The 12,618-nt window shown below is 36.2% G+C and overlaps 1 protein-coding gene across 1 annotated transcript in view; it reads right to left on the minus strand.

The window, feature by feature from the left end:
• Positions 1-12,618, minus strand: part of PROS1 (protein S) — a 57,377-nt gene that overhangs the window by 32,859 nt on the left and 11,900 nt on the right. Inside the window, exons 2-3 of the mRNA XM_027102803.1 lie at positions 6,043-6,200; positions 3,300-3,324 (exon numbers count right to left, since the gene is read on the minus strand). Coding sequence (XP_026958604.1) covers positions 3,300-3,324; positions 6,043-6,200 — 183 coding nt within the window. The remainder of the gene's footprint in view (positions 1-3,299; positions 3,325-6,042; positions 6,201-12,618) is intronic.

A 12,618-nucleotide genomic window follows, 5' to 3' on the forward strand; every position in this document is an offset into this window, starting at 1 on the left:
ACACTGCCAAAAAGTATGGGTTAGTATTAGTGGTCTAATTTCTTGGGTGATCTTATCTCACTGTAAGGAGCTCCCAGCATGAGCTGTGGTAATTAGTAAAATTACTGTTGGGTTTACCAGAGACAAAATTATAAAGGTTCCCCCCACCCCCCAATTAGGACCACTGGCCTACAGGATATACACATCAAAAGACAGAAAGACTTAACTTAGAGTATTTCTTTTGTGTTTTCAACGGTGGAATTCATCACATACGCTTGTAACTAAAGACCAAAATATAAAATGTGAATCAAAAAATATATCATAATAAAAAGTATATTTTGGGGCTTCCCTGGTGGCACAGTGGTTAAGAATCTGACTGCCAATGCAGGGGACCCAGGTTTGATCCCTAGTCTGGGAAGATCCCACATGCCGTGGAGCAACTAAGCTCGTGTGCCACAACTACTGAGCCTGCGCTCTAGAGCCAGCGAGCCACAACTACTGAGTCTGCATGCCACAACTACTGAAGCCCATGTGCCTAGAGCCCATGCTCTGCAACAAGAGAAGCCACCGCAATGAGAAGCCCGCGCACCGCAATGAAGAGTATCCCCCGCTCACTGCAACTAGAGAAAGCCCGTGTGCAGTGATGAAGACCCAACACAACCAAAAATGAATAAATAAAATAAATAAATATTTTTTAAAGTATATTTTTTGTTTCACTATATAAGTCAATTAATAATAATACTTTACATCTGAAGAAAGTTTGACATAAAAAAATCTATCTACATACATATACTTATTTGATATTCCCAACAGCTCTGAAGTTAGAAAATATAGTTATAGTGTAAGTTAAATACAGAACCTCAAAAGTTAAATAAGTTTCCTAAACCGACACAGTAGAAATTTTTATGTCTGAGACTAGAGTCCACATCACATTATTATTATTATTTTTTTTTTTAGGACTTGGCTTTTCTGTCATGCTTCCAAATAAGATAGGCAAATAAAAGAGAAAGTTGGGTAGAAACAGAGGCAGTTGAGAGGAATGGAAGGAAAAAAAGAAAAAGATTTTATCTAACTTTTCCAAAACACATAATGTTGTATTAAAATGTTATTTATGTTTATCCAAATGTACTCTGTGATCAAAGGTACGTTATCTTCCAGAGTATTGATGCCTGCAGAAACACAGCCTCATTACATGGACCTAAGAATACTATATTTTAATGTAAGCTTATAATTTTAACAGCCAAATATTGTCTATTTTAATTACAAAATATTTAAATTCCTACCTAAAATGGAGAGAATGAAATAGTCTTGATAGTCTATCTTTTCTTGACTTTAAGACTATAAACCTTTAATTTTTGCTTTAGAAAGTAAGGAGTCAAAGCATAACTTTACAAAGAAGAAATGTTTTTCATGGATGTATATCTCAGATATGACAGCTAAAGTTTTTAGGAAATCTTGTTGAATTTTCATATCTAAAGTCATAAATAATATCACTACATAATTTTTATAGTATCCTCTTTCCAAATTTGAGTGAAACTGCTTAAGTCTGTTATTAGCAGCTAGAAAAGGGAAGGGAAGGAAAGAAAAGAAAATGTGACTAGAGGAGAAGTTAGGGGAAAAAAATGAAGAGAACTAGCATGACATATTTTACTAAGTGCTTTGAAAACATTACCTCATTTTATTTCTTGCTAGAAACTTATTAGGTAAATTGTTACTATCCATTTGACAAATTAGAAAACTATAACTCATAGAGGTTAAATAATTTTAAGATCTTGTGGGAGATAAATGTTCGATTGGAATTAATAAAAAGAAATTATAACAAGTCAACTGGAAAACACCCAGCAGCCCAAGAACAGAAAAGGGTCATGCTATGGAGTTCTAAAGAGAGATACCATTGAACCGATGTCCTGCAGTTGATGAGAGGGTGAAATGAGAGGCAGTGTATTATAGCTGGGTCTCCTTGACTCTGGATTTGCCACAAAAATAAGATTCACACCATTGTGGACACTCAAAAAAGGGAAGAGTAACCACTTTAGGAACTATGAAAAAGAGCACTTGGTTCAGAAAGGGTCTTCTCCCAATGATGTTGGGCTCTTATATTGTTAATTGTCCTGAAGGGTAAATGTAAGTACATACCATCAATTCAATGTAAGGCTCCCTAGGAAAGGGGGAAAGGTATATATAGTCCCCTATCTACAGATGGTCTCTGGGATCTCTGCATGGGTATTCAGAAGTAAAACAAAAGCAAAGTGTAATACCCTAAACTATAATTAAACCCTAAAATTTCAAGAGAAATGAGAGTTTAATAGAAATAGTTATTTGCTAAATTATATTAACACTAAACTGCATAGTTATTACTGTATATCGGAGTACATTCCTACTTTTTTTTTTTTCAAGGAAGATTTACTTTTCAGTTTTGCAGGCCTTGGAGTCTCACGTTGGCTGGCATGAGAGTGGGGTAGAAAGATGCACAGATGGGGACTATTCTGAGCTCAAAGGAAGAGGGAGAGCAAACCTCTGTGGGCTGGACCTATAGAGAATCTCATCAGAAAGACGTGTACAAATGCTACTCCACTTCCATTCTTTGGAAATGCTGACAAGTCTCCAAAAAATATTAATAAAATATTTTTATATTTATTTAAAACAAACTGTAGCCTTTTAATTGACATTTAGTTGAAATCATCTAATCTCTTTAGATATGGAAATGCTACCTCACTCCTTTTGCTTTTGTATCCAAAGGCAAAACATGGATGGGATATTGTAGGAAATGAGGAAATGGTGCTGCAAAGTGGGAAGTTTTTAATAATTTCTATCAATATTTAAATGATAATTATGTCACAAGCTCTGGAGAGTGTAGAGATCTTTCCTTTCATTAAAAGATAACCCATGAAGAACATATGTATATATATAACTGATTCATTTTGTTGAAAGCAGAAACTAACACACCATTGTAAAGCAGTTATACTCCAATAAAGGTGTTAAAAAAAAAGATAACCCATGAAAATTCATGTACTTATAGAGAATATTCTGTTACCTAAATATAACTTTGCATCAGCTCAGTGACTCTTTATGAGAAAGAAAAAAAATGAAAAAGACTAAAAGACAAAATGTCACATAGTAATTAAGAGAACCATTCCAAATTCATCTACATGACTTTACATAAAAGGACAGAAAATTTGCGTATAGAATGAGAGAGATCTTACTCCCAAGGCTAATGAAATTGTACTGGATGGAATATATATGAGTGGAGGATTGGACTTCATCATATTTAAGTTTTCTTCCATTTCTAAGATTATATGATTGAGGTCCTTTGAACTTACCTAAATATTTTGGATAAAAATATTCCTAGAAAAAAAAAGAAAAGAAAAAATATATCTTAGCAAATCTAAATTTCATATAAAGTTAAAACGATTTTAAAATGTGTTTTTATATTAAAGATGCAATAAATTACATATAACTCTCATTTCCACATTATAGCATTTTTTCTATAGTAAAATATATACCAGGAGTAGATGACTAATAACATTAAGCCATAAGATGCTTAGGCTTAAAGCAATACTGATCAATTAAATCATGTTTCAAAGGTTTCTAAACTGAAAACAGGCCCCACTGAAGATGTCAAATGTGACTATATATGCCCCCTTTACGTAAATCTTTTAATTTTTCCAAGATGGTTAGATACCCATTTGATACATCTCACATCATGCTGAGTACACACACCAGATTCATTGTTGAATAACAGTAACATAATTTGAATTGAATTAAAGTGGACATTTACCTTTTAGCATCTTATGTACATGTAATACCTTGCTTATAAATTGGTTATGTACCAAGAATTTTTCTGTAAATCAGTAATTTGGACTAAGGAAAGCACTTCAGCAAAAGGAGAAAAATGTTAAAAATGATTTCTGATGGTAAGGTTCCCAGGCTAGTTCGCAAAAGCCTTCTTAAGCCATAATACATCCAATATGCAGCATTAATAACATAAGAACTCCTCATGAGAAACCAGTGTTTCTACACAAAAACAACCTCAAGTACAGAACATAACTTTCATCCAGGACACAATTAAAGTCCTCATTCCTTCCTCCTCTCACATATAAACCTACACAACACTTAGCTACTAGTTTATAAGATGAGATCTCCCACTAAGCAATTCAGACATCAGTGTTGTCATCTACAGAACAAAAGCCAGGATATAAACAATGATGAATTGGTTCAAAAGGAGATGATGTAATGGTGAAAGGACTATATTAGGGACAGTGGGGAGACAAGCAATAAGATAGTGACTAGGAGTGTGGACTAGGGTATGAGGGATGTGGGCAGGGAGTGTCTAGAGCAAGATAGAAAGCGAGAAGCAATAACAAATGGGTTTTTTTCCTTCTTTCATGTCTCCCATTTCTTCCTTACTCTCTCCATCATCTCTTTCTCTTCTGACAATAACACAACTGTCAGAATGAGTGGAGGAGAGGAAGCACATAAATAAGTTTCTTTTCTCTACCCTTTTCCCTTCCCTCCATATGGCTTCTGTCTCACTCCCCATTTGCTACTCAGAGGCTAAGCTATGAGAACATATTTACAGTGTTAGATATACACACTCAAGTATTTATGGGTAATATAATCAAATGAAATCTTGAGCATGCAGGCTTGCCTTAAAATGTTCCACAAAACAAAACAAAAATTAGAGTGGGTGGGGTAGAGAATAGGCAGAACAAGAATGGCAGATTGTTGATAATCATTGAAAGGGAAAGTAGGTATATTGGGGTTTATTATATTCTTCTCCCTACTTTGGGATATATTTACCATTTCCATAATAAAAAGAAATTTGTGTATACGTGTGTGTGTGTTTATCTGTTTCCTACACAATATGAGTACACTGCTATATTGTGTGAAATAAAATATTTTTGTCTTAATTGCTTTTCCACAACAGGCAACAAAACTAAGACAAACATTTTGATTCAATCTTGGAGAGTGTTAAAAATGAATCTTCGGGTACCCTGGGAAAAATTCCCTTTGAACCTATTAGATTAGGTGGAGGTAAGAGGATTAAAGGGCAATCCCAGACAACACAAGTTATTACTGTCTTGGACAAGTTCTCTAACTATAGACAAATGGTTCCTGCTTGTTATGGCTCACCTAGTCTCATGGTTCCAGGAACTAAGGCAGAGGTAAAGGAGGTACTTTGCGTATGTTTTCTCCCTCATTTCCTTTTGGTTATACAGTTCATCTCAGGGAAAAAAATCTGAGGTAACCCTGAAGGTTATCAAACTTGAATTCTTCACCCTAATTCATAGAGGCACTATTTATATTCCTGCTACCCACAGAACATGTTAAAGAACCCCCTTCTCTAGGAAAATTAGGGGACTAAAGATCAGATCTAGGGGCCCCATATTTCTGTATGATATTTAGGGGTCTTTGTGATCATTTTATTCTAGACTAAATTGGAAAAATGTATACACTAAAGGTATAAATTCCAACCGCAGGGACTATTGATGATTTACAGTGCGCTGAGGAAACTTGCCAACAGTTTATGGAATAAATTAAAAGTATTCTCAGGGAACACAGTACTGTAATGAATCCTTTATTAAGCATATACTGAGTACCTATTATGTACCAAGCTCTGAATTAGAGGCTCTGTTTTCTAAAGCTTGGTTAAAAATGCCAATGGAGAGAATTAATGAAGCATAGTGATAACAATGTAGTCACACACACACGCAACACACACACACACTTGAGGTGCCTTCCCCTCACCCAACACTACAAAATCCTGGTTGGGAGAAAGTAGTTACAAACCATGAGGTTCATACTATTTGTGATAATTAGGTATAGTTGAATTATAGTTTGGTCAGAGCACATTGGTTTTGGCAAATAGTGTCTCCCTAACAAGCCCACTTTCCTTTGAACGTAATTCCTCCTGAAACGCTTCAGTGGGTACATGTGGAAGGTGATATACACAATCATTAACTTTAAAAAGAAACACAAGGGAACACAGACTCAAGCTGCAAACATCCCGTCTGTAACTATATGTCTAGGTATGCTAACTTACCACTTTTCATGAATTCTTACCGTTTCAGGGTTATTTTCAAAGACCTCCCTGGCTTCTTCTTTATTGCACAGTTCTTCAATGCATTCTCTTTCAAGATTACCCTTTTTTGTTTCTTCAATCAAAGAATTTGCACGCCTTTTCCTAACCAGGACTTGTGAAGCATGTTGCTTCGACAAAACTGAAGAAAAACAAAAAAAGTTTACATGAACAAATCTTTCATTTCTCCACCTAAAATATTATATTAAGCAATGATATATTATATAAATCATTTTCTGCCGGTAAATTGTATGCCATTTAAACTTAGTATGCTATTTAAAGTTATGCCTGTCTCAGGACTTCCCTCATGGCGCAGTGGTTAAGAATCCACCTGCCAATGCAGGGGGCATGGGTTCGAGCCCTGGTCTGGGAAGATCCCACATGCCACGGAGTAACTAAGATCGTTTGCCACAACTACTGAGCCTGCGCTCTAGAGCCCACAAGCCATAACTACTGAGCCTGTGTGCTGCAACTGCTGAAGCCCACACACCTAGAGCCTGTGCTCCTCAACAAGAGAAGCCACTACAATGAGAAGCCCCCTCACCAAAACGAAGAGGGGCCCCCACTCGCCACAACTAGAAAAAGCCCGCGCGCAGCAGCGAATATGCAATGCAGCCAAAAATAAATAAATAAATAAATTTATTAAATAAATAAAAATTAAAGTTATGCCTGCCTCAGTAGGGTTGAACTGAGGAAAACACATGGATACATAAGCACTTTGCTTAACAACTCAAAGAGCGGTTTGGTGTGTAGCTACAGCGTTTGTCTAATGATCTACACAAATTATTCAAGCTTATGCTTGAGGTCAAACATACCAAACAATAATTTAATGTTTACCTCGTTATGACTACATTGGTAAAAGCATCATGCTGAAATGGCTATAAAGTCATAGCCACAGCATCTTTAAAGCTAGAGTAACAAACTTTCTCAGTTTTAATGGAAAACTTGTGTGATCTCTGTGGAGAAAGAGAAATGCAGGAGTACAGTCCAATCAGCTATTTGAAAGAAACTTGATAGGCTAAAACACCTGGTTATTTATACAAACAAGAAAATAAAATTCCATGGCAAAAGGAAGACCTTGTGCAAAGCACAAAATACAGAAGAGAAAAAATCAGTAACTTTGAGTATATAAAAAATTGCAAGCAGTTGACAAACGATGATAAAAATAACAAAGTTCAACATCAAGCAACAGATTGCAGGAAAATATTTCCATCATATATAACAGAAAAAATTACATCCAGAATTTATAAACAACTTTTGCAAATTAAAGAAAAAGTAATACAACAATATGCCAACCAATACAGGAATGTGTGCAAGGTTAAAAACAAAATAAATAATATAAATAAAATATAAACAAAGCAATACCATTTACACATCACTACAGAGAAAAATTAAAGTAGCCAACAAACATGTGAAAAGATGTTTAACACAAATTTTTAAAAACAATTGGATTTTTGCCTAATAGATTTGCAAATATTTAAAAGACGGATAATATCAAGTATTGGTGAGTGTAAGTGGAAACAAGTATTCTTGTACAATGGTGATAGGAATATAAACTGATAGGTATTATTTGAAGGTAATTTGGTAGTATCTGAAAATTAAAAGTACGTATACTCGGGGCTTCCCTGGTGGCGCAGTGGTTGAGAGTCCGCCTGCCGATGCAGGGGACACGGGTTCGTGCCCCGGTCCGGGAGGATCCCACATGCCGCGAAGCAACTAGGCCCGTGAGCCATGGCTGCTGAGCCTGCGCGTCCGGAGCCTGTGCTCCGCAATGGGAGAGGCCACAACAGTGAGAGGCCCGCGTACCGCAAAAAAAAAAAAAAAAAAAGTACATATACTCTTCAATTCAACAATTCCGCTTCTAAGTAGGTCCTACAGATATGCAAATGTTGCTGAAAAAGGTATGTATAGAATGTTTATTGAAAGATTGGACACTTCCCTGGTGGCACAGTGAATCCGCCTGCCAATTCAGGGGACACGGGTTTGATCCCTGGTACGGGAAGATCCCACATGCTGCAGAGCAACTAACCCCGTGCACCACAACTACTGAGCCTGCGCCGCAGCTACTGAAGCCCGCGCGCCTAGAGCCCGTGCTCGGCAACGAGAGAAGCCACTGCAATGAGAAGCCCATGCACCACAATGAAGAGTAGCCCCCTGCTCACGACAACTAGAGAAAGCCCACGCACAGCAACGAAGACCCAAAGCAACCAGAAAAATAAAAAAGAAGAAGATTGTTTGTATTATCCAAAAATTAGAGGACTTCCCTTGTGGCACAGTGGTTAAGAATCCGCCTGCCAATGCAGGGGACGTGGGTTCGAGCCATGGTCCGGGAAGATCCCACATGCCACGGAGCAGCTAAGCCCGTGCGTCACAACTACGGAGCCTGCGCTCTAGAGTCCGCGAGCCACAACTACTGAAGCCCGCACACCTAGAGTCCACGCTCCACAACAAGAGAAGCCACCAAGATGAGAAGCCCGTGCACCGCAACGAAGAGTGGTCCCCGCTCATTGCAATTAGAGAAAGCCCGCACACAGCAACGAAGACCCAACGCAGCCAAAAAAAAAAAAAAGAAATGACCTAAATACCTATCAAGAAGGGAATTAAAAAATAAACTATATAATACATTTGTATAGTAGAATAATATGTGCCTATTCAAAAGAAGGAAGATACTTTTGCACTGAAGATCTCCAAGATATAGTATTAAATTAAAAAAGTGCAAATTGTAGTTGCTACACCTATAGCATAATCCTATATATACCAGCCACACTTGTAGATATGTAAACATCATGTGGACAAATACAGAGAAAAGACTCTCAAGCTACAATCTGCAATTATATTTGAAGAAAAGAATGGAGAGTATGAAGTTTGGGCCTTATCATTTTAGAATGTGAATGGAACATTGTTTTTTAATGAAAACATTTTAAATTACAAGTAAAATCTACAAATAACTTTTTTTAATCCTGATTTTTAACCACAAATGGTTCTTTGACTAGGAAGATAAGCAAATAATATAAATAGCTAAATTTATTTTTCTCTTATTTCTCTTGTAACTCTGTAAATAAGAATTAATCAAAAGTTGACAATAGAATGAAGAAAAAGAAAAGCAAAAGGACTAATTAATCAACACTCACCATAATTATTAGTTGAACAACTGAACATCTTTCAAGAGAGAATAACATTTATTTATTTATTTATCTATTTTAATTTTATATGGGTTTTCCCACTTACCAAGACAGAAGTTTAAATGTGATGATTAACCAGCAAAAGTGTTTGAGTTATATTTTTAACCCTACCTCTCACCATCTTTATCACTGCTCAAGATCAAATCAAGGCTATGTGCGTCTAAAAGATGTTATTCTGGGGCTTCCCTGGTGGCGCAGTGGTTGAGAGTCCGCCTGCTGATGCAGGGGACACGGGTTTGTGCCCCGGTCCGGGAAGATCCCACATGCCGCGGAGTGGCTGGGCCCATGAGCCATGGCCGCTGAGCCTGCGCGTCCTGAGCCTGTGCTCCGCAACGGGAGAGGCCACAACAGTGAGAGGCCCGCGTACAGCAAAAAAAAAAAAAAGATGTTATTCTGTGAGCATGCCACCCGCCAAGTGTATTGCTAACTGATAAATGGCAGCCCAATCAACAATGAAAGGGTCTGACATTGCAATTATCTCATTTATTTGAAATAGTTTTAAACATGCTACTTGATAATAAATATAGCAAAAACTTGGCCCTTCTGAACTTCAAAGCAAATATGTGAGTCTTTCTGAAAAAACAATAACACTTTGTATTAAAGATAAATATTTTGATACAGTAATAAAACAATCAAGGTCAAATGCAGTTGGAAAACAAAACATAAACATCACTCCTTGGCATTTCTTCCTTACAGAATATTAAGTTTTAGAATGCAGAGGTTAATATTAATATTTAGGAATATCTTTTTCCCTATAAGGGCCCCCACTGCAGGACACAGACCAGCTGTAATAACACATCCTATATTCATGTTTGGGGAAGTTCTCAATTGTCCAGGGAGAACAAAGGTGTGGTTTAAAGGAATGCTCACATACATTTATAAAACTAGAAGGAAACAAAGTAACCTCCGTTATTTCAGAGATGATGAAAATGAGATGACCTCAATATTTCAAGGTCAAGATATTTGCTCTAAGTTATAAAGCTAATAAATAGCAAAAGTACAACTTAGATCACAGGCATCCCAATGCTCAGACCTGCAACCATCCATTACTATTTGCTGCTGTTTTTCAAAAAGAGAGTACATTTTATTCAAGAGTGATTCCTTCCAAAACAACAAATACGTCTACCCAAAAGACAGAACCGGCAGCTTATTACCCAGAAGTTTCACTGTCTCAGATGATAAGAGGAATATTAAAAATGAAAATTGTTACACCTCTGACCTAAAAGATAATGAAGCTAATAATTTAAAAAATAATTTTGTCTAAATAAATTTTGCCTGAATTTGAACGTTTATGTTTTAGTTCATCTGGGTTCACCTCAATAATACTTCCAATTGGCATGATACTTAAAAATTTTCAAAGTGCATATTAATGATTTCATTTGATCCTCACATAAATAATGAAATATATTACAGGACAGAATTATCATCCCCATTTTCCTACTGAAGAAATTGGAGCTAAAAGCGGTTACATGGTTTTTTCAAGGTCATAGAGCTACAAAGTTGTGATATTGGGACAGGAATTTAAATGTACCCATCCTCCTAGTGCAACACTCTTTCTTCTATGTATTCTGCCACTTAAATGCTCACAATGTACTTGATCTAAAAAAATAAATTACGTGGTTGTGTAGTGGACATGTTTGGTATCTTAAATAAGACATTTACCGTCCTTTATAAAAAAGATCCATCCATCTAACAGAGTGTGCTTCCAAAGGAGTCTACTATTCATGTCAAAAAGATACAAACATGATACCACAGATCCAAACTAAGAACTACAGAACTGTAGGATGAGGCAAATATATGTTCCAAAGTGTTTTTATCAGCTGGCTCAAAGTCAATCTGCCCAAAAATATCTACCCTGCTGGCATGCAGGAATGTCTAAAAAGTTCCATAATTTATCATAATAATAACTATGGCACCATAAGCACATAAATGCTCTTTTTGCATTATCTCCTATTAATCCTATCACAACTGTTATATACATGAACTAACTGAAACTCAGAGAAGTTGAGTTTAATCTTACCAAGTTCACACAACTGAGAACAGTCAATCAAACCTGCCTCCAAAACCCATTCTCCTTCTGCATTACCACATTGTCTCTAATTACTTGTTTCACTTCTTTAGATCAAGAAGTTTTTCAAGAAAGTCCTTGTGAAAACACAAGTATGTGCTTGAAAAGTGTTACATTCAGATTCAAAGTTTAGGTTATAATGTTTAGTTATGAATCTTTCAAGATTAGAAATATGACTGAATCTGCTTGATTTTTTTAACAATCTGAACAGTGACCATAGAAGTTGAACAATTATGTCAATAACATAAACCATTATGCAAACATTAACTAGAGTTCTTTTTTGAAATTGTCTTCACAGCCTTCACATGTTCCCTTCAATATTTTCTGTGGGGACCAATTTTTTTTCCAACATAAATTTGACTATATAACAGAAAGTAATTTATTGTTGTTGGTACTTCACTTAAGCATCTGTCATAAGGATAGTGGGGTTAGCATTGCCTCTACTCACAGGAAAATTCCCTCACAGTTCAATTCAGTTTGACCTTGGTCAAGGATTAATGAAAAATGTTAAAAGCCCCTTTCCCACTTAGTTGTCCAAGCTTGCCACCCTCTGTTGAGAGGGGTCAGGACCACAGAGCTGCAGGTTGTCCAAAACTGATCAGTCAGATGTGGGTCTAAGAGGAGGAGGTCTAAGCTTTAGAATAGTTCATCCTCTGAATCTCTTCCATTCTGCTCTCTTGTCTTTGCAAAGATGGTTCTCACATTCCTCCCTCCAAGAGCTCTTCTCTTTTTAAATTCTGCTTTCTGTCTCTCTTTTGGCCCTTGTTATTTGGCATCCCAAGAATGAAAAACTGTCCCTAAAAGAATGTGTCTGAGAAGGGAATTTTAGGCTAGCATTTGGTTTGGCAGAGTGTTTGAATCTTTGTTTCTTCTTCACTGTGGGACAGGGTCAGGGAAAATGGCACTCAATGTACAAATAGAACAATTAGATAATACTTTGAGACGTGTCTCCTATGTCTCAACTGTTGAAATGGCATGTTTTGCTTACAAAAAGTCTGATAAAAATAGAATCGCATGATATAGGAAAACCATTAGTTAATAATGAGGGGATTTTTATTTTACAATTTTATTTTAAATAATCACATATTAATTAAGTATAAAATCTTTCTTTTTATCATAAAGATTTATACCACAGAAGATTTATAATTGAGGAGGGATATTAAAAAATGTGAAGTTTGCAAGGACTAAGAAAAAATCAAAATAGATTTTTAATTAGGCATTCATCAGCCTACATAATTATTACCAACTTTAAGAAAAGCTTGTGTTAGCCTTCAGAAATAAATGCTATGTCTGTATGTATGTTATACTTC

The sequence above is a fragment of the Aethalodelphis obliquidens genome, unplaced genomic scaffold (assembly GCF_003676395.1).
Source record: "Aethalodelphis obliquidens isolate GAN/ISIS:26980383/991018 unplaced genomic scaffold, ASM367639v1 scaffold1, whole genome shotgun sequence".
NCBI lineage: Eukaryota > Metazoa > Chordata > Mammalia > Artiodactyla > Delphinidae > Aethalodelphis > Aethalodelphis obliquidens.